The sequence below is a fragment of the Microcaecilia unicolor genome, chromosome 5 (assembly GCF_901765095.1).
Source record: "Microcaecilia unicolor chromosome 5, aMicUni1.1, whole genome shotgun sequence".
Taxonomy (NCBI): Eukaryota; Metazoa; Chordata; class Amphibia; order Gymnophiona; family Siphonopidae; genus Microcaecilia; species Microcaecilia unicolor.
Genome location: NC_044035.1, coordinates 104,588,556 through 104,612,297, shown reverse-complemented (window position 1 = coordinate 104,612,297; position 23,742 = coordinate 104,588,556). Strand labels below are relative to the sequence as shown.

The 23,742-nt window shown below is 39.9% G+C and overlaps 1 protein-coding gene across 1 annotated transcript in view; it reads right to left on the bottom strand.

The window, feature by feature from the left end:
* Window positions 1-2,962: 2,962 nt before the first annotated feature.
* Window positions 2,963-23,742, bottom strand: part of DNA2 (DNA replication helicase/nuclease 2) — a 101,415-nt gene continuing 80,635 nt past the window's right edge. Inside the window, exon 21 of the mRNA XM_030203142.1 lies at window positions 2,963-5,008. Coding sequence (XP_030059002.1) covers window positions 4,952-5,008 — 57 coding nt within the window. The 3' untranslated portion in view covers window positions 2,963-4,951. The remainder of the gene's footprint in view (window positions 5,009-23,742) is intronic.

Here is a 23,742-nt window from a genome sequence, read left to right as displayed (position 1 = left end):
CTGCTTTTTAATATATTTATAAATGATTTAGAGATGGGAGTAACTAGCGAGGTAATTAAATTTGCTGATGACACAAAGTTATTCAAAGTCGTTAAATCGCGACAGGATTGTGAAAAATTACAAGAGGACCTTACGAGACTGGGAGACTGGGCGGCTAAATGGCAGATGATGTTTAATGTGAGCAAGTGCAAGGTGATGCATGTGAGAAAAAAGAACCCAAATTATAGCTACATCATGCAAGGTTCCACGTTAGGAGTTACGGACCAAGAAAGGGATCTGGGTGTCGTCGTTGATAACACACTGAAACCTTCTGCTCAGTGTGCTGCTGCGGCTAAGAAAGCGAATAGAATATTGGGTATTATCAGGAAAGGTATGGAAAACAGGTGTGAGGATGTTATAATGCCGTTGTATCGCTCCATGGTGCGACCGCACCTTGAGTATTGTGTTCAATTCTGGTCGCCACATCTCAAGAAAGATATAGTAGAATTGGAAAAGGTGCAGCGAAGGGCGACTAAAATGATAGCGGGGATGGGACGACTTCCCTATGAAGAAAGACTAAGGAGGCTAGGGCTATACAGCTTGGAGAAGAGACGGCTGAGGGGAGACATGATAGAGGTATATAAAATAATGAGTGGAGTGGAACAGGTGGATGTGAAGCTTCTGTTCACGCTTTCCAAAATACTAGGACTAGGGGGCATGCGATGAAACTACAGTGTAGTAAATTTAAAACAAATCGGAGAAAATTTTTCTTCACCCAACGTGTAATTAAACTCTGGAATTCGTTGCCGGAGAAAGTGGTGAAGGCGGTTAGCAGAGTTTAAAAAGGGGTTGGACGGTTTCCTAAAGGACAAGTCCATAAACCGCTACTAAACGGACTTGGAAAACTCCAAAATTCCAGGAATAACATGTATAGAATGTTTGTACGTTTGGGAAGCTTGCCAGGTGCCCTTGGCCTGGATTGGCCGCTGTCGTGGACAGGATGCTGGGCTCGATGGACCCTTGGTCTTTTCCCAGTATGGCATTACTTATGTACTTATGTACAAGTCGGTAAGCCTCACTTCAGTCATTAGAAAAGTAATAGAAGCGCTGGAGAAGGAAAAGATAGTGATTTTTCTGGAATCCAATAAGTTACAAGATCTGAGGTAACATGGTTTTACCAAAGGAAAATTGTGCCAAATGAATCTGATTAAATTCTTTAGAGGATCAGAGAATTGGATTGAGGACATACGGAAGTCAAGTATTTCAGGCACAGATTCCCTTGATCAACACTTTGCAGACCCAGTTAAAAGACATAAGTAGTTTGTCAGCCTGGTCTGATTTGAAGGAACAATCCACTTCCTGCTACTGGAATTGTTGAACACCTTTTTAGCTGTATTAATGACTCACAAGTACACTTGCATGAGTGACAGTCATTTTCAAAATGTAGTTTTACTAAAAGCAAAGTGGATTGAATTGTATAATATTATTAGGATAAAAATATTATAGTTATCGTAGTTCTCATTGTAGTTGTAGTACTTTTACATTTTACTCAAAAAGTATTATATTAGGCAATAACTTTTATTTTCAGTTAAGTAAATTTTTTAATATGCTCTTCACTGTACCTTTACTTAAGTAAATGCATATTTTAACACTTAAGTACTTTAACCTAGTAACTTTGAACACAGACCATAGAGCAGGGTTCTCAACCCAGGAGATAGATTTGCATAGAATGAAGGTAATGCATGCAAATTTATCTCCTGCATTTTCATTGTGGATATCTTGACAACTTGACAGGCTAGATGTATGCCAAGCACTGGGTTGAGAACCCCTGTCCTAGAGGAATGAGGGATAGAGGAAATATGATAGACATCTAAATATTTAAAGGAAGTCCACCCAGCACTGTCCTCACATTCCAACTACTGGGGTTGCAGTTAAAGCCCACTCCAGTCTGGTCATATATGAGACACAGACTGTAGAAGTCTGCCCTGCCCTGTCCTCACATTCCAACTACTGGAGTTGCTGTCAATGCCCTCCCCAGCCCATCCTAAACTGTCTTGCCAAATACAGGATGCAGACTCTAGTCTACCTGGCTCTGGCCTTAGTTCTTCATAGCCGGTGTCACCATCTAAGCACCACTCAACACATATGCAGTCATAAAAAACGTCACTTGTATCTTAAGTTGTTTTTTTTGTGCACTTTTCTATACACGATATGAGGTTTTTTTTTTATGCTAATGAAGTAACATTGCCCATGAAGTATGCTGTAAGTTGTAGTAGCGTCTGGGCTCTGGAGGCTTTTTCTTTTCCTTTTTTAAATTTAATCTTTTTAACATTTCCATATTTATGTAGTTCTAGTAGTTGTGCAGCAGTGCAAATTCTTAGAGTGAAGAGTGGGTTGTGTATTCAGTGATTTGTCTTCACTTCTCTTTTGTTTTTGGACATCCTCCATGTTCATCCCACGTCTTTTTGAATTTTGTCAGTTTTTACCTCCACCACCTTCCTGGGGAGGGCATCCCAAGTATTGACCACTCTTCTCCATGAAAAATAAATTTCCCGACATTACTCCTAAGTCTACCACCCCGCAACCTCAGCTCATGTCATCTAGTTTTACCATTTCCCTATCTCTAGAAAAGATTTGTTTTTATATTAATATCTTTCCTGAGAAGTCTGACCAATGTTAAAAGAAGACAGACTCAGATCAATACAGCATATTTACACACGTACAGTATGTTAACTCTAGGAAACATTGCTAATTAGTTTAATAATTGTCAGGAATGAAGTACCTTTGTACTGCAAGGGATTAAAAAAACCTAGCAACGCAGAGGAATCATCTTAGCACAGCAAATATAACCCCGATGACAATGCACTCAACAGAACAGACCATGTTTTTAACCCAGTTCAAGAAGCACTCAATGTGAAACACACCACAAAAACCATATAATGAAAAAGTTTTACTTTAATACAAATATTACAAAATCGCACAAACAAAAAAACAACAACACCAACACCACAACGTAGAAAACTGTCTCACTTGTAGTACAGATGCATTTCATAAAGACATCAAGAAAAACATGTAATCCTGAGCAGTACCAGAATCTGGGGGGGGAGTCCCAACCCATTGAGGTAGTAAACTGTATTGTGAAATCTACTGCAATTAATAGCTTAAAAGTTTATGGGAAGTTTATGCCAACTTCGTGCTTTATTTCAAATGTCCAGAAATCAGTAGTGTCCAAATGAAAGTCCAGTTAATAGTAGAAACTCTGCAAGTATACCATCTTGAGAATCTGGATTCAAGCCAAACAATTGAAACAATGCAATTGCTTTTCCGACTGTTTTGTTTCTAATATGTTAATAGTTTCATTATTCATTTCTCAGACTTGGATTACTGTATATTTTCCCTCTAACTCCACCCAATTGTGGTCCACATTTACTAAAATGTGCCAAGCAATACTACAGATTGTTTAACAGCAAGTCCCATTAATCTTAATTGGATGTTAGCATACACAATATACATTAGGAAAACTTTAAGGAATGAGAACCCTGGATATAAAAAATAAGTTTGGGCTCCATATTTCTTAGCATTTCCTGGCTATGTCACTATGTGCATGTGGAGAGAATAAAAAGACATGTTGCTAGCAATATCTTTCCTTAGGTAGTCAGGAGGCACCATTAAAAGCAGCAGCGGTTTCATAAACAAAATTAAATACAGTGTTATTCAACCATCATAGACAAGAGTGTGTTCTGCAATTGGCAATTATGATTAAAATATATGAAACATTTGTCTGTCTTGCCTGTAACTTGACCAATTGGTCCAATTATTATTACCAGTAGTTCTGACTAAAGTTTCCTTCTCCACTAAGACTTTAGAAAGCATTTCAATTTCACTAGCAAAATCATTAGTTACACATTTTCATTACCGCTTTAGAGCAGTGATTCTCCATCCTGGCCTTGGGAATCACCAGCCAGTTGGGTTTTCATGATAACCTTAATGAATATGCATTTGCATGCCTGTCACCTGTATTATATACAAATCTCTCATATGCATATTCATTAGGGATATCTTGAAACCCTGAGTCCCCCAGGGCAGTTTTGAGAACCACTGCTTTAGAGCACCGTAAGGTTTTACAGTATATTGTTCAATTTTCTTTTAATCAGAATACACAATTAAAGCTACCACTAAGCGTGTACTGGATGTGCTACAGACAGGATGCTTCTAGCATGAAACTAACACTTAAAAAAAAAAAAAAAAAAAAAAAAAGAGGAATGTCATGCCATGCAGCAAGGTGACAATGCTAATTTATGGGATTAATGCTGATAAAACTAGTGATAGTCTTCCACTCAAGTATGGCAGGTTTTATTTTTTCTTTTCTGCCTACAAATCAGTGTTCAGCTTTCTTTATACTTTTGTTATTTTTGCCACTTTCTCATTATTTATACCTGGCAAGTTTATGGGCCCTTTTATAAAGCACATTATGCAGTTAACATGTAAGTTAGCATATGCTGTTACTGCACAAGTGTGGTAACTTACTGTGGTACCATAAGAGTGTGCACTAGTTTGCAAGGGAACTAGGTGGGTTATGAGTGAAGAATGGGTGCAGACTGCACATTTCAGTTAGAACAGTGTAAGGAGGAGGTGTTAAGTGTACCCTTGTTAACTGCAAACAGTCTTAATGTGCGGTTAAGAACATTTCTGTGTGATAACTGCAGAAGGCATGCTAGGCATATCCCCTACAATTAACACAAAGCCTTTGCATTTATTTTGCATTAATTTTTGCACAATGAGTACATGCAAAAATGTACTGCAATTTAGCAAAAGGGCTCCTTAGAGTGTTAGGCTCCATTTCTGTACAAGCGAAAAGAAATTTAGTGAAAATAGTACTGGTTATCTGACAATAGCTTAGATGTATGCCTTGCACACAGCTTCCTAAACCCCAAAGAGGTTATCAAATGGCTTCTTCTCAAGATCTTCATGTCTACACACAGGAGGCAAGTACTAAACGTTCGTGTCCCCCTGCAGGGAGAGTGAATATGTAAGAACATTAAGGAAAAATAGTCACAATGAGAAGGCACAACATTACAATTTTTAAGACTTCCTCTTTTGTTCTAGTCTATACACTTTCATAGAGAAAGAAGAAATTAGTCATGCAAAACTCTTCACACCCTTACACATTTTTTCACATTCTATGGTTTAAAACACATTACAACAGGAGTGTCAACACATCTACACTTTTACCTAGAAAGAGCAGTTATACAAGTATTAAAAGGAAATTAAGAAGTAAAAGTCTTGATTACATACACTTTGCTCAATGCTCAGAAGAAACCTCTTTTAATGCAATAACAGCCATGAGATGTTTAGGATAAGTGTCTACTAACTTTGCACAGCAGGATGGAACAGTTTTTGCACATTTCTTTTTGAATGATTACAATTCTTTCATGTTGGTTGGGGATTATCTGTGGACAGAAGTCTTCAGATATTGCTACAGATTTTCTTTTGGATTCAGGTCTGGGCTTTTATTTACCTACTTGAGGACATTCACTTTCTTCTTGCTGTGTCACTCCACTATTGCCATGGCTTTGAGCTTAAGATCATTGTTCTGATGAAAGGTGAATGTTCTCCCCAGTTCCAGGTCTATGGCAGACTGGAATGATTTCTTCCACGATGTCTCTGTACTTTGCACTGTCCATCTGTTCCTAAATCTTCACTTCTGCAAAGCATCCAAATAACATAATGCTACCACCACCGTGCTTCACTGTAACGATAGTATTAACAAGATGAGGTGCTGTCAGATTTATATATAGCTAAACACCAAGACTAAAGGGGAACTTATTAGTCTCATTAGACCACAAAATCTTCTCCCACACGCATTTAGTGCCCATTAAGTGCTTCTTTGCAAACACTATATGGCTTTTTTTCAACAGTGGCTTCCTTCTCATCATACTCCTATACAGGCCATGTTTGTGGAGTAATTGTTGAGCAATCAATATTTTCTTTTTTTTATTAATAATAATAACAATAATGGTTTTATTGAACAGATCAAGCTAAGTACAAGCAAAGCAGCATGGTAACATACCCCCCCACAAGGTATCAATGAACGATGACAAGTCCAAGCCATCTTTTTCTATACTTTGGCACAGTCAATTTTGTGTCTTCCATTTCTGATAATTAGCCCAGACCTTTTGAAAAGGTAGCAATAATCCATTCTTTACAGATGTTAATTTTAACATCAAACAAATGTAGTCCAATTTGTATAAATGCATTGCCACCGCGTTGCCCCAGATGGGTCCTGATAAACTTCAATGTGATACTTGTCCCAGCAAAAGATATCTGCTTTTCTGGTCACCTGCAATATCTGTTCTTTATCCTTATAGCTACTGAAGTAAGCCACAACGTCTTTAGGCTTATTATTGCAGGGCACTTTTGTCAATCAAAATGGTGGTACCATCCCAATCCAGAAGAGCACCTGTGATTCTCTGCACCACGCTCTCGAATTCTACATACATAGGTGTCCCAGGTATTCCATGAAAGTGCAGATTTTGCCTTCTACTTCTATTTTCTAAATCCTCCATCTTTTCCAAGAGCATCTGATTAGTTGTTTGCACCTCTTGCAGCTGTTTATCAAGGCTCCCCAGCGCTTCAGCATGGACCTCTATGTGCTGTTCTGAATTCTTGATGTAATAGCCCAAGTCAGTGCCCGGAGTTCAGCTCCCAGTGTAGCTAAGTCCATACGGACCACTTTAAGGTCTGTTTTAATTTCCATGAGCCTGAAACAGATCTCCTATAAGGGCTCTTCGACCTGCTGCACTGAGCCTTCTCACGCCCCAAACAGGTCCGGGGACTGCATTCTAGGTGGCAGCGATGTATCCTGCACCATTTTATTCCCCGACTCAAGCCGCATGTTGGTAGACCCTGATGCTCCAAAGTAAGCAAAGCCAGACAGATCAACAATCTTGCCAAAAGCATTCATACCTATTGTTTCAGAGTTTCCTCAGCTTATGAGTGCAACTTATGTGGCCCCCAAAGTGCCTGGGAAGATAAATAGTAAGCTTGTAGAGAGGGGTTTGCCTGGAGCTAGGCTGCTATTCCTGGTGTTGTCGTCCGAACAATCAACATTTTCCTGGGTCTCAGCAAGTGTCCTCTAGTTATTTTAAAGTAATTTTAGGCCTTAAGGTGACCATCTTCAGTGGTTCCCTTAATTCATGACTACAGATTTTGGATGGATGGCCTATGTGAAGCAGTGTCTTGGTGGGGCTAAACTGTTTCCTCTTTACATTAATGAACCATGTAGTGCCCCAGATAAGTACATAAGTAATGCCACACTGGGAAAAGACCAAGGGTCCATCGAGCCCAGCATCCTGTCCACGACAGCGGCCAATCCAGGCCAAGGGCACCCGGCGAGCTTCCCAAACGTACAAACATTCTATACATGTTATTCCTGGAATTGTGGATTTTTCCCAAGTCCATTTAGTAGTGGATTATGGACTTGTTCTTTAGGAAACCGTGTAACCCCTTTTTAAACTCTAAGCTAACCGCCTTCACCACGTTCTCTGGCAACGAATTCCAGAGTTTAATTCAGGGCTGTGGAGTCGGTACAAAAATCCTTCGACTCCTCAGTTTATGGTACCTCCGACTCCTCAGTTTTTAATATGTATTTTTTTTTGCATGTTGACTGAAAGAGTGCAGCATGCAAGGCTGCATGTTAATGTTTGGGTTTAAAATCTATGTCATTGTTACTTTTTATTTTATTTATTAAAGAAACTATAAATATTCATTAATCCTAAAGTTTAAACAAAAAAACACACACAAAAAAACAAGGTTATGTTTATTGTTTTTTTTTTATCAAGTATAAAGTCATCATAGCATTAGCAAGTATAAAAATCTGAAACAACCACATCCTTTGGAAATTCTAGAACAACATCCTTTGGAAATTAGAACAAAATCAAAGTTAACCTACATAAACCAAAAACATTTGGAAAACCTAAAACAACTTATATATTATTTAAACTTGGCATATATAGCTGTAGAATAGCTGTTAAACATAATCCAAAATTAACTAATATATTGTTCTTAGAAACAGAATTGCTTCTGCCAGATCCTCCTTCATAGAAGCCCTTAAATCTGATTTGATTATTTTCAGTGCTGAAAACAGTCTTTCAACACTGACTTGGGTGGGTGGCATTGCTGTTATGGTTCTAGCTGCATCACTGACAATCTCTGGATAAACAATGATGGCTTCTTCTATAGTCAGTTTTGATGAGTGGTCAAACTTTTCCACTTCTTTTAATGCATGAATTTCTTTATATGGACATTTACAGGTTGCTTTTCCATGCTTAACCGACATCACTTTGCTTTTGAAGCTTCCATTTTGTCCAAATAGGCTTGAAAATTCTCTTCTTCATTTGAAGAGGATGAACCTGAGTTACCATTACCACCAGTATTTATAGCTTTAGCTTCATCCAGTGGTTTAAGAGTTTCAGGTAGCAACCCTTTCATGCGAACTGCTATGTCATAGAGTGCCTGTTTTCCTGTAGCAATTTGGTCACTGCTCAACAAAATTCGGCTCATTGGATCAACATAAATAGCAGCTAAGAGAATTTGATTATCCAGCAAGAGCTCCTCTCTTTTCCTCATTGAAGATACAATGCCATCAGCAATTAACCCCCCACTTTTGTTAAGTTTATATATCAAGCCCTTCCATTCCAAGAAGAATTTACCTGGTGTTAAATCTTCATATTGCAGCTTCTTGGTAACAGCAAAAGGGTAAGAAAGTAGCCTAATTCTGTAACTTGAGCCCACTGGTTTTCTTTTAATGAAACATTTACATTGTCCAGTTCTTCAAGAAAGTCTTTTAGTTCAAGCAAACGCTTTATCATCAAGTAAGTGCTTCCCTAGCGCGTTGCTTGATCCAAAATGGCTCCTTTTCCAGCACGTCTCTTCAGAATAGCATCTGTTTTAGGGATCCTGGCTGCAACAGCTACTTGCCTCAACTTGCTAATTAGTGTAGCCGCATGACGATCCTTCAATCCATCTCTTATTGCTAGTTGCAGTGTATGAACAGCACAACGCATATGTTGAATGGTAATAAGCTTAGATGCTTCTTCAGCAATATCTGTTGGATTATTTGTAGTAAATAATTAGCAGATTTTAGTACACACAGCTTCAGCTTTAGAAATGTTAATTTCTTTCTTCATCTCTCTCTCATTCACCCCTGAATAATTCACTGCTGAGTCACTTTAAAGTTGAAGTAACAAAACATCTGTTTACTCACAGTTTGTAGTTAGATTATAATCAGACAGGCTTATATATACATATTACTATACATTTGTATTATCAGCTCCTTCCATGTGCTTAGATGGTAATGGATGCTCACACCACCATAGATCCTCTCAGGTTAGGAGAGATCATGAGCTCCATGTGCTCCATGTGCTGCATCTGCTGTGTCTAACCCCCACAGGAAGTTACATAGCTGTGACCTCTCTAAGTAATTCACATCAGAGGTCACAGAGTAATCACAGAGAAATAATAGGTGACAGGCAATGCATGTAAAATACAATTACATTCCAACAAACCCCTTCTCATGCATAACTGTCATGCAATTATTTATTCATACAAAGTCCAAGCTTTATACGCAGATTCACAAAATGTTCTCTGGGTAACGGTTTGGTCATGATGTCAGCTGTCATCTCACTGGTGTGACAATAGTGTAGACTGATGACCCCTTCTTTCGCCAACTCTCGCACGTTGTGGTATTTCGTTGCGATGTGCTTGGTGCGTGACTGAACCTTGTCATTCTGTGACAGTCGGATGCAGCTCTGATTATCTTCCATTATCTGGATTGGTCTCTGTTCAGCTATTCCGAAATCCAGCATAAGTTTTTCAATCCACATCAGTTCTCTGCACGCTTCCGATACAACCACGTATTCAGCTTCTGTAGAAGACAGACTCACAATACTTTGTTTATGACTGGCCCATGAAATTTGTACATTTCCATACATAAACACATATCCACTTGTGGATTTATAATCAGAATGATCCCCTGCCCAATCTGAATCACAGTAACATATTAGTTTTGGATTACTATTGGCTGAAATCTTTAATTTACAATCAATGGTACCCTTTAAATACCTTACCATCCTTTTAACTGCAGTCCAATCTGATTTGGTAGGTGAGCTGACCCTTCTGCTCAAAATTCCTACTGCATTTGCTATATCAGCCCTGTATGTGGTAGCTAGATATAAAAGCTTACCTATGGCTGATCTATATTGGATGTTATCTGGTAAAGGTTCTCTTACTGTTTCATCCTTCAGAAAATCAGTGATCATGGGAGTGCTTACAACTTGGGCATCTTGCATACCTAAACTTTCAATAAGCTCATTTATTTTCTGCTTCTGGCTTAGAAGATAAGAACCATCATTTGTTTCTCAATTTCTATACCAAGATAGTATGACACATTACCCAGTTCTTTTATCTCAACATTGAGGTTTAAACACTTTACAATGTCCTTGTACTCTTGCTCACTTTTGCTTGCAATGAGCAGATCATCAACAAAAGCTAAAATGTATGCATATTGTCCATTTGTGCACCTAGTGTACAAACATTTATCTGCTTCACCTTGCTTAAATCCTAAATTTGTCAATATTTCATGCAATTTTTCATTCCAACATTTTGCACTTTGCTTTAATCCATAAAGACCTTTGTTTAATTTACACACTAGCTGTCTTTGTTTTGTATTTATGAAACCTGTTGGCTGTTCCATGTACAAGTCTTCAGTTATATCTCCGTGAAGAAACGCTGTTTTCACATCAATGTGGTTGACTTGCATGCCTTTTGAGACTGCAATACTCAGAAGTGTTCTGATTGTCGTGTGTTTCACTACAGGTGCAAACACTTCATCAAAATCTTCTCCATATTTTTGAAGATATCCCTTTGCCACTAATCTGGCTTTATACCTTTCCACTTTTCCTTGTGCATTCCTTTTTAACTTGAATACCCATTTGCATCCTATAGCTTTCTTGCCAGGAGGTAATTTTGTAAGAATCCAAGTATTATTTTTATCCAATGCATCAATTTCTTCTTGTGCAGCTTTATGCCATTCAGCAGCTTCTTCTGCTGGCATTTTCTCAATCTCATCCCATGTTAAGGGCTCTTGAGCTTCTGCTGACTTTGTTAGGTAAGACAGTCTTGGGGGTGGAACATCTTTGTTTTCCCTGGATGAGCGTCTGACAACAGGTTGGTCTGACCTTTCCGCATCCTCTAAATCTGAGAGTTCTTCTCCAATTGATTCCCCTTCTCCAACTGTACTGTCTTCTTCAATGATCCTTTCTGTGTCTGCTTCCTCTGCCTGTTCCTCGTTAGATACAGATGAGTTGCTTTCAGACATCTGCCTTGGTATGGCATTTATATACACTGGCATGTCTATTATGGTTCTAGTTTCATATTCTGGATGATAAGGCTCATCTGGGATAATCCAGCCTTTATCAACCCTTTTGTTTTCATCAAAATATGTAACATGTCTTATGCCAACAATGCCAGTTTTCAGATTCAAAATTCTATATCCTTTGTGTCCTGGAGCATAGCCAACTAAAATGCCCCTTTCTGTTGTGGAATCCAGCTTATGCCTTCTTTGCTTGGTACATGAGCATATGCTGTACTTCCAAATGTTCTTATGTGTGACAGGTTTGGCTTCCTACCATGCCATGTCTCATGTGGTGTGCGCTCAGCGCCTTTAGTTGGCATTCTGTTTTGTAGGTACACTGCTGTGAGGATGGCTTCCCCCCATAGTCTTTTAGGGAGATTGCTATCTGACAGCATACATCTGGTCATTTCCACAAGTGACCTAAATTTTCTCTCTGCAACAGAATTTTGCTCTGGTGTATAAGCTACTGTTGTGATATGTTGAATGCCTTCTTGTTCTAGAAATGTGCGCATGCTTTGTGAAGTGAACTCACCACCATTGTCGGTCTGAAGAACCTTTGGTTTTCTTTCAAATTTGTTGCTCACCATGGCTACGTATTTCTTCAGCATGTCTGTGACTTGACTTTTTTCTTTCAGCAAATAGGCCACACAATATCTAGAGAAATCATCCAAGAATATTAGCACAAATCTGTTATTTCCCAATGATGGGATATTAAACGGTCCACATAAGTCACTGTGTATTAAGTCCAGTACTTTATTACTCCTATTTCCTGTGTATGCAGGAAATGAGGGTCTCATACCTTTTTGAGTAACACAGTCTATGCATTTCTCCATTTTACCAGCATCTGCACTTATCTGAATGCCGGTGGCCAGTTGCTTACTGTAAAGATCCTGGATCACCTTAGAATCACGATGTCCCAGGCGGCGGTGCCAGATTTCCAGACTACATTTACCATCATTCTTCCTTACTTGCGCCATATGTGAGGCTTCACCTGAAATGTTCAGCTTATAAACATCATTATGCATAAAAGCTTCAGCATACACTTCATCATTTTTAGAGATTGTGCACTTACTGTTTTCAAAATGAATCGCAAATCCCTTCTTATCTAATGTAGATACACTAAGCATATTACAAACTGCTTGGGGAATATACAAGACATCACTTACAGGAATTTCTTTAACTTCATTAGACACTTTGCATTTTAAGAATCCAATACCTTTTGCTTGGATCTTAGCAGTCCCTGCGTTTGCAGTTTTAAGAATACCTTCCTCTGGACACATTTCCTGAAAGAAATTCTTACAATTGGTTAAATGGCATGTGCTCCCTGAATCCAAAATCCAAGTACTTTCATTTGAATTATTATTTACCATAGTCAAAGATTTTTCTGCCATTAGATAGCCCTTGTGTTTATCTTTGTCCTTCATACATTTCCTGGTTTGAAAATTCTTTAGTTCCATTGGCTTAGGTGAGCTAGAGGGAGTGTTTTGTGTTTCCTTACACCATTTAGATACATGTCCCTCCTTTCCACATGAGTAGCAAATCAGCTTGCCCTTGGGTGGAGTTTTCCCATAGCTCCGCCTTCCTCTGTTCTTTGCCAAGAAATTTGTTTCATTTCTCTCTGACTGACTTTGAGAACACATCTCCTCAGAATCATTTATTATGCATTCCTGCCTTAGTTTTGATGTTGCCTGTTCAAAAGATTGCCCTTCAATGGCCTCATTTACAGACCTAAAAACATCAAACTTCTTGATAGTGAGGTAAAAAGAAATGCTCTTTTCAATGCATCACACATGGGAATTCCAGAAAGTTCTAGCTTTTGAAATGAAGACATAAGATACATAATGTGATCATTACATTTACTTTTATCCCTTAATTTGGTTTCATTCAACTCTGCCAGCCAAATTGGTTGCTGCTTTGCATATGTAGTTGCATACATAGTTCTCAGTTTATATAAAATGTCCTTTGGTGTATCTTTTCCCTCCACTAATATGGCTTGTTTCTCTGAGAGAGCTTCCAAAAGCATGCACTTCACATAATAGTTTGCATTGTCCCATTCAGCCATATTTTCAGCTGTTCTGTCTTGATCTAAGCATATATTTAATCTTTTGCTCGAAGGAGACATATGAATCTTAATTCCCACTGCCGATAATTAAACTCAGTTAATTTAGGCACCTTGAGAGAATAGAACAATGGTGAATTTCTTCCCTCAGCCATTTTCTTAGCCTTCTGTCTGCTGTGTGGGGGGGGAGAGAGACAGACTGAATCTTTCCTTTAAAACTTAAGAGAAAAATGTGGCCTTTTTTTCTGCCTGGTAATATTTCTCTTCTTTTTCAATTCCTGGCCCCTGGGCCCATAACCCTTTTGTTGGATTATTTGTAGTAAATAATTAGCAGATTTTAGTACACACAGCTTCAGCTTTAGAAATGTTAATTTCTTTCTTCATCTCTCTCTCATTCACCCCTGAATAATTCACTGCTGAGTCACTTTAAAGTTGAAGTAACAAAACATCTGTTTACTCACAGTTTGTAGTTAGATTATAATCAGACAGGCTTATATATACATATTACTATACATTTGTATTATCAGCTCCTTCCATGTGCTTAGATGGTAATGGATGCTCACACCACCATAGATCCTCTCAGGTTAGGAGAGATCATGAGCTCCATGTGCTCCATGTGCTGCATCTGCTGTGTCTAACCCCCACAGGAAGTTACATAGCTGTGACCTCTCTAAGTAATTCACATCAGAGGTCACAGAGTAATCACAGAGAAATAATAGGTGACAGGCAATGCATGTAAAATACAATTACATTCCAACAATATCATCCAAACTTTCACAGCTTTCTTGAATTTCAGAACTGTCATCTTCTGATATTTGTATGCTGCTTTCTTCATCAACTTCCTTCATTTTTTCAATTGTGCTTAACATATTTGAAGCATTATCAGTTACAATACATAGAATGTGTTCCTTTTTAATTTCAAAATCTTCTAAAACACCTTCCACTAACTTCTGCAGATACTCACTTGTATGATGTGCCTGAGTGTCCTTTACTCCTAATGTCCGGGTTATTGTTTTTTTGTTTTCATCAGCAAATCTAACATTAATTGCAAAATAATTGATTCTGTGACGTGTGCATGCATCCATTTTAATAAAGACAAAACGTCCCTTCACTTTCTTTTAGTTCTTCCTTCTTACATTTGGCCTCTTCAAGTATAAGTTTCCTTATACTTTCTCGTTCCAGAGAAACTCCAAGCTTTTTAGCCATTTCTCCATTTAAACCTAAAAAGGCTGGTTGTGAAAAAAAAGATAGTGGTATACTATTCTTTACTGCCATTTCAATGATGTGGTTTTTGAATTTTTCTGGTGTCATTGTTATAGTAACTTTGTCAGCTGTAAAAAATCTTGATAGTTGTGTCTGGCCTCCAGTAGATTTCTGATCTTTTATTGACCCTGAAGTAGATGGAATGTTTTCATTGCTATCTTTCTCATTCACAGCTTCTAACACTTTAGGATGGAAACGCTGCAAGTGTCTTTTTAAATTTGATGCTCTTGTAGGTGCATTTTTTTCATAACCACTGAAACTGCTAATTTTTGCATCACATGCTTTTTCACCATCATCATCTTCTATAATACATTGACATGCATAATGTTTCCCATCTGTTGATATTGTAAAGTGTTCATAAACAGCAGACTTTGTCATGTTTCCTGACATTCTTTTTGCCATTGTGAATGGTGTGCCACTTCCACTAAAATATAAAGCTCTTCTTGCAGAGAGAGAGGAAGTTGGGTGGAGTCTCTCTGCTGCCTTAGCTGTGTGTGCTGAATGATCTTCTCTTGGAGCTTAAGTTCACTGTGGGGTCAGAGAGGAGGTGCTCTACAGCAGGTCAGTAAATGCAAAGGGAGACTGAGCAGAGGGAAGCTCTCCAGCAAAATAGTTCAGCTGGACTTCACACTAGTGAAACAACTAGGTACTAAGCTTTATTCACAGCAGAGAAGTACTTTATTCAAATGTATGAGGAGTCGGAGTCGGTACATTTTTGCTGACTCCAACTCCGACTCAATGTACCCAAAATTGCTGCCGACTCCGACTCCACAGCCCTAGTTTAATTATGCGTTGGGTGAAGAAAAAGTTTCTCCAATTTGTTTTAAATTTACTACACTGTAGTTTCATCGCATGCCCCCTAGTCCTAGTATTTTTGGAAAGCGTGAACAGATGCTTCACATCCACCCACATTATTTTATATACCTCTATCATGTCTCCCCTCAGCCATCTCTTCTCCAAGCTGAAAAGCCCTAACCTCCTTAGTCTTTCTTCATAGGGAAGTTGTCCCATCCCCGCTATCATTTTAGTTGCCCTTCGCTGCACCTTTTCCAATTCTACTATATCTTTCTTGAGATGTGGTGACCAGAATTGAACATAATACTCAAGGTGCGGTTGCACCATGGAGCGATACAACGGCATTATAACATCTATTCAAACACACAAATTTTCTTGGAGCCTTTCTTCAACTTGTACTTTTGAACAGCCTTGTCCTTTAGTCCTTTCTGCAGATCTGTGATTAGCATGTTTAGACCTTTGCTTCAAATTCACTTCATACAACAGAAATAGCAATTCATGCAGGGCTATTCAAATCAGCTCAGCTATTGCGATAGGCTCAATTTAACTTATTATGGGCCTTGCCTGAGGCAATTGTTTTGGAAACAGCTAATTGGGTTTGCTATCACAGTGTGAAGATTTAAGCAATCAAGACTTTTTTTTTTATTCTTAATTACTTCTGAATTTCTGTATAAATTTCATATTGAAAAGAGAACATATTGTGCAGATTAAAAAATGCAGTTAAAAATAATTTAAACAGGTCACGTGATGCTGTGAGCAGCGGAAGACGTGCTGAGAGAGAGCTGCTCAGGGGACTCCCTCCCGCCGTAATTTTACCTCCCACGAACCGCTTATAAAAGAAACTTGCCGTTGCTAAAGGGGAAAGGAAGCGAATGGACAAATTTGTGGCCAAGACCGAACGGCAAATGCCTGCTAAAACGCAGAGAAAAGGACCGGATCGCTCGCGCCATAGCGAGGACAAAATGGCGGCTTCCTCCCCACCGGCTTCGCCGGCACTTCCGGACTTCATTCCTGAGCTAACGGACGCTGTGGTGAAAGCACTTGACTCCCGCTTTGTGCAGCTATCGGAACAAATAGCAGGGATGGTTCAAACAACAGCAGAGCTGTCTCGGCGGACAGGCGAGCTTGAATGCAGAGTCGCGGATGTGGAGGACACAGCACAGGAGCATGCAGAGAGTATTACAGCACTGAAAGCTCTTACAGAGTCACAGCAAGCCAAAATCGAAGATCTTGAAAATAGAGCTAGAAGGGAAAATCTGAGATTTATGGGCTTCTCAGAAACTATAAAAGACTCAAATTTATTGACATGGCTGGAAGGCTGGCTGTTGGAAAATTTCCCAGAGGTGGGGGAACAGGGCCTGATCCGCCTGGATAGAGCACACAGACTTGGACCGGTGCGGACCTCGACAGACAGACCAAGGATTGTGATAGCGAAGTTCCACAGCTTTACTCAAAAAGCGCATATTCTGCGTTTATTTAAATCTCAAAAAGAGGATCTACAATTTGAAGGCCGGTCGATCCGGATATTCCAAGACTACTCGACAGCATTAACTCTAAAACGCAGGGCATACTCAGGAATATGTTCGCAGCTGGTAACAAAGAACATTCGTTTCTCAGTGCAATATCCAGCCACACTGAAGCTGCAGCATAATAACAAGTGGCACTCTTTTAGCTCCCCGGAAGAATTCCGAACCTGGGTGAGCACACAGGATGGAATGAGTGATATGACCTGAGAATATAGATTGTTAAACACTAGGAAAAATGGCAAGTTTTAATGCTGTTATTTGTTCCATGTTAAAGGAGGTATGTGTGTAGGCTTTGTAACCATTGAGCGAGGGGGGGTAGTCCCCGCAAAGCATAAGAAGTGACCCGTGGCCCGCTCTTGATGGGGGTGGAAGCCAGAGTTAGAGAAGGGGAAGGGGATCAAAGGGAAGGGGAAGGGGAAAGGGTGGGGATAAGGGGAAAGAGGGGGAGATTAGTAGGACTGCTAGGAGTGAGAGGTATTATAAATGGAGTGGGAGTAATTAAGAAGATGGAAGAAAAAAAGATGATAGGAACACAGGGGACCACAGGCTGGGGACAGATACCTCTGGGGGAGGCTGGGCTCCCGGGGGTCGTGTATGAGAAGAGAATCAGGAGAGAACAGATTTATCCCAATATAGATGACGGATAAACGTCACTTGAGAATATTGTCATGGAATGTAGCAGGGATCAACTCACCAATTAAACGTTACAAAATTTTATCCCAACTAAAGGCGCATGGAGCTGATATCGCGTGTTTACAAGAGACGAAACTCTCGGATATCGAACATGCGAAGTTATCTCAACAGTGGGTGGGAGAGTGTCACTACTCTTCTTCCGGGAATAGTAGAAGTGGTGTGATTGTTCTATTTAAGAAAGGCCTCCCGTGCCAGTCTAAATTAATATATAAAGATCCAGAAGGAAGGGTGGTGTTGATCCATTTAAATTTCCGGGGACACCAGTTTTATCTGTGCACAGTATATGGGCCCAATAATTATTGTCCTAATTTTTTTCAAACTTTAATCGCATTGGGAATGCAATATACAGATGCCCCCTGGGTATGGACCGGGGATTTCAATCAAGTAATGGACCCAGTTTTGGATAGGTCCTCCCCAGGGGCAATAGCGGCATTGCGAGGAGGGAGGGGTCTTCCAGCACTATGTAAATCACTGCAATTGGTAGACCCTTGGCGCCTGCTCAACCCTGAGACCCGAGATTATACGCACCAGTCTAAGGCACACCAAACGTGGTCACGTATTGATTACATATTAATGACACACACATGGTTTTTCAGAGTGGGGAAGGCATTCATAGGACCCACAGAGATCTCTGACCATGCCATAATTGGAGTAGATTTAGATTTAAATTCTGGAGGGTTGACTAACACTCATTGGCGCTTCCCCTCCTATCTTTATCAGGATCGACAATTTATAGATCATGTGAAATCACGTTGGCAGTTTTATATAGATACAAATGCACAACCTGATACTTCACCAATATTGTTATGGGAGGCTTCTAAGGCAGTCCTCCGGGGGGAAATAATTGCATTTATGAGTGCACGCACCAAACGATTAGCAGCAGGTATAGTTAGACTAGAATCGGCCTATAGAGCTGCAAAGAGATTGCATTTAGCTAAGCCCAACAAGGAAAACCAAGAAAAAATGGCAGCCGCTCTGGTAGCTTTGAACATGATGATTCATGAAAAATATCAGAGACTTCTGTATGCTAAACGATTAAATTTCCAACGATTTGGGAATAAATCGGGCAGACTGTTAGCACATGTAGCTAGAGCCCAAACAGCCAAAAAATTTATTCCCTATATAAATTCTCAAAAAGGGTCACAGCTCTCTAAACCTGAAGAGATTGCAAACGCATTCAAGGAATATTTTGAGGGGTTGTATGCCCAAGGACAGGGGCAACAGGGCTCTCTGATAAAAGACTACCTGGAAGATGCAGGTATGCCGCGTTTGGGACAGAGGGTACAGGAGCAGTTATCTCTTCCCATAAGAGCTCAGGAACTTCAGACAGTTCTGAAATCTATGCCTTTAAGATCAGCTCCAGGCCCCGATGGGTTTTCAAGCGAATACTATAAAATTCTGAGTCAAGATTTAATGGGACCTCTTATTTTGTATTACGAAGCAGTGATAGAACGCGGACATCTTTCTCCGGGGGAGAATGAGGCCCTAATTACTTTGATCCCCAAATCAGGTAAACCCCATGATCAAGTAGAATCTTACAGACCAATATCCCTGTTGAATGTGGACATAAAAATCCTGGCGAGAATATTGGCAGATAGATTAGCACAACATCTACCGACATTAATAGGAGACCATCAAGTAGGGTTTGTGAGAGGCAGACAGGCCACAGTAAATGTGCGCAAGGTTCTTCTGTCCATAGCATGTAGCCATTCCACAAAAGAACAGCTAATTCTGTTGAGCCTCGATGCGGAAAAGGCATTCGATAAAGTGCAGTGGGAATACCTGTTTAAAGTACTAAATCATATTGGACTGGGGGGCTGGTATATGGGGGCGGTTGCAGTATTGTACTCGAACCCATCCGCGCGTGTAATCACAAATGGTACGCAATCTGCAGCCTTTCAATTACAAAGAGGCACCCGGCAAGGTTGCCCATTATCCCCACTGTTATTTTTATTATACATAGAGCCGCTTCTCCGCACAATTATTAAAGATCCAGATATTGTGGGGATTACTATGCCTTCGTTGGCAGTTAAAGTATTGGCGTTTGCTGACGACATCCTCTTGACCCTGACAAACCCTAGGTCATCAACAAGGCACTTGATGGCAGTCCTGGATGAATTTAGCTTTCTTACGGGATTCTCTCTAAATTACCACAAATCAATGGCACTACCAATCCAGTCAGAAATTCGAGAGCAATGGGCAGGTGATTTTCCTTTTCAATGGGCACAATCTAAAATTAAATACTTGGGGGTTTATATCCCTGTAAATCTCTCAGAGCTCTATAGATTGAACATTATCCCCCTGAGGCAACAGACAAGTGAAGTTTTGCAAAGATGGCAAGCACTCCCGATTAATTTATTGGGACGCATTGCATTGTACAATATGGTCCTATTTCCAAAGTGGACCTATGTGTTCCAAATGCTTCCCCTACTACTGCGGACCAATGAGGGAGGTTGGCTACGGAGGAAGATAAACTTTTTTCTGTAGCAGGGAAAGAGAGCAAGGATGCCATTATCTAGAGTAATGTTGCCGCGCTCAAGGGGGGGACTGGGTTTGTTAGACCTAAAACTGTTTTCCATGGCTAGTAATATGAGACATCTGTCAGATTGGTTTCGCACTACCAACTATTTTTCTTGCACAGAAGCAGAAGTGACAGTTCTGGGTAAAATGCATTTTTCATATTGGCTCCATGCGCCCTCAAGGGAATTACCTCAATTAGGGCACTACAAATATATTTTTTCCCCGATGCGTGCCACGTGGAAGGGACTAGGTAAGCTCCATCACATAGATACCAAAGTCTCAGTACTATTGCCAATCAAGGGGAATCTGGCCTTTCCGGTGGGAAGTTCCTCAATTTCTTTCCAGAATTGGGCTGCAGCAGGGGTTAAGTATTTATTTCATGTGGTCACGGAACAGGGGGTTATAAAGTCATTCGATGTGTTAAGAGAAGAGTATAAGTTGGGAGCAAATGAATGGCTAGCATACAAGCAACTGCAACATTATATAAATTCCTTGCCCACTACCTCATTAAGTGCTGCTTCTTGGGAGAAGCTGAACGAACTGCTAGGACTGGATGCACAATTACGAGTGCCTCTGAAATACTTTCATCGCAATTTGAGGGATTCATTGAAGGCAAATGACTATCAGATGGTGGCTCTTGCCTGGAATACAGAACTGCGGACCAACCTCAAGCCAGAGCAAATTGGGGTGTGCCTTAAGTCCTTATACAAAATTACGGAGAACGCAGCGTGGTGGGAGATGCAGTATAAATTTTTGCTCTGTCTGCACATATCCCCCCATAGGGCATATAGAGCTACTATTAGAGATACGGACACCTGCCCAAAATGCAATGGTGCTAATGCGCACTTGGGGCATATGTATTGGAACTGCACATTGATAAAACCTTTTTGGATTGAATTGAATACACACGTATCTCTGATATGGAATAATTTGTGGAAACCATCACCACGACAATTGTTTGATCTCTTTGGAATACAACAACCAGCTCCAGTGGGATTTAAAGCTTTTTTGAAAAGAGCAGTTTTGATGGCAAAACGTGTCATTCTGCAGCTGTGGTTGGTAGCGGATCGCCCCACTATATCTCACTGGCGGTCAGCAATGATTCAAGCCTGTGCGATAGAGAAGAAAGGAATAAAGGACCTGGCCTCCAAGCGAGGCGAACAGTTTTGTGACATTTGGTCGCCATTTTGGGACACTCTCACTCCAGTAGCAAGAAGTAAAATATTGAATTCTTAGATAAGGGGGGGGGGAGGGGGGAGGGAAGGGGGGGTTTAGTTGATATAATGTTTTAAAAAACAAAAAAGTTAAGCAAATCAAACACTGTACTTGTTTCCTGTTTAATCTGAGATTGATGTATACAGATATTGTTTGGCTTGCAATAAACAAGAATTAAAAAAAAATAAAATAAATAATTTAAACAGCAGAATATGAAAAATCTACAAGAGCATGAAGATTTTGGCAAGGCAAAAGCATAGCATCCTATACAGGCATGTTAAATGATGCTATTCGTCAACTGCCAAGGCCTTTGACCCATTCAATTGTAAATAAAGGGAAATAAGCCCAGGAGGTCTGATCAGTGTTACAAATAAACCAAAAAGTTGAAAAATAATTTATATTAAACAAAGCAAAGCATTGTCTACATATAATAGAAAGGCACAAGAGCTAAAGAGAACAAATCAGATTACACAAACAACAAAAGAGAGAAATGAACACAAGAGAGCTCTGAATTTAAGTAAAAAAAAAAAAGAAGTACAGTCTTGATTATCTAACATAAACGGGACCAGCCCGTTGTCGGTTAAGTAAATAAAAGTTGGATGATACGGAAAATATTGGTAAACCCTTAAACAACGCATGGAAATTCTTGACAGTCACACTAGCTCAAAAGAACCATCAGTGCATAACCTTTTGCCTGCAGGCCCTGCAGCCAAGGAATTTCATAAACAATAAATATCGTAATATAGCCCAAAGCACCTGCTTAATTCTTAAAGTTTAGCTACACTATCTTGCAGGATACTATTCTCTGAAATGGACTGCTCTCGTTAGACTTTTGTAAATTCCAGACCAGGCGACACGGGTCGGCGTCACCCACTTGTGAAAATATAAAGCCTGCATGATTAACCAAAGGTGTGCGGCTCTACCGAGTGGCTTTCTGCATCAGCCCTTCTCTATCTGCACTTTATCTACTGGAATTTACTTGTTCTTTTGGTTCATCAAGCCTTTTCAGTCAGCACACATATCCTGCCTGAGAATTCACCTCCTTTGCTAAGTATTTTGTTAGCCTTAAAACAATAGCCTTTTTTCATTCTTTGCTTCTGCTTTGTGGTCCCTTCCCACATAATATAGTACAGTCTCGATTATCCAACCTTCACTAATCTGTCCATCTGACAAACCCCCCATTGATGTCATTGCTTTAAGAAGCATGTGGCAGGAGAACCTTTCAATAGCGTCACCCTGTGACTGTACCGAGTCCAATAACCAGAATTTAAATAATATTAGCAAAACGGTATGAAAAAAATGATTCAAAATTCAATAGTGACCTATTAGTTTAGCATCTCACCCACCAGACTGTGAAGCAAAAGCCTGAACCCCTCCCCCACTCCATCACTCTTGGAGGGGCCAAGACCCAACAACCCAGATGACAAAAATTCAGCCCCCCAACATGAGCTCACTCGAAGAACCATGGTGCAGCCTCCCCAAACTCACCACAACATGCCATAGGCCCCTTCCCCAATGTAAGAGAGATTGGTAAAGCGGGAACCCACATCGAAAGCCTGGTCCTGCACAATCTCATGTCAGACCAGCAGCACCCCCGGGGCACTGACACCATCAAGATGAGTCATAGACTTTAGACAAATATGATGTGAAAATTATATATATATAAAAAAGACGGTTTAGAAAGATAAATTATAAGTTATATACACACACAAAAAAGGAAGACCAGTGACAATTTGGGGGTATTACTTCAATGGACTATGCATACTGTTCCATGAAATAATCCAGCTGAGGTCTTCATAAAAACAAAAAAAAATATTTGATCTTTGAATGGTGAATCACATAGACCATTTGTATTTCATGGTGATTATTAACATTGGAGTCTATGAAAATTAATATAAATTAGCCAAACAAGCAGTTCATTGTCATTAATTTATGGCACTGGGAGGAAAAGGATTTTTTTTTTTTAAAGCATGGGTTCAAATGCTTTGTGCTGAAGCAGTATTCTGAAACTATGTGTGCAACTTTTAGGAACGCCCCTGACATTTGGGATATGCGCTATGGGAGTTAGGTGCCCTGCCTTATAGAATAGCATGCAGATAGATATGTGTGTAAATGAGTGCCAATTAACATCAATAATTGGTTGTTAGCACCCTATTATGGATGGCTAAGAGCTTGTTAACCAATTTGTGCATATCTCTCGGCAGCGTACCCAAATTTGGATGCGCAAATATAGAATCCAGGCATTTATGCCCAGTTTTCCCAAAAGCATACTTCTGCAT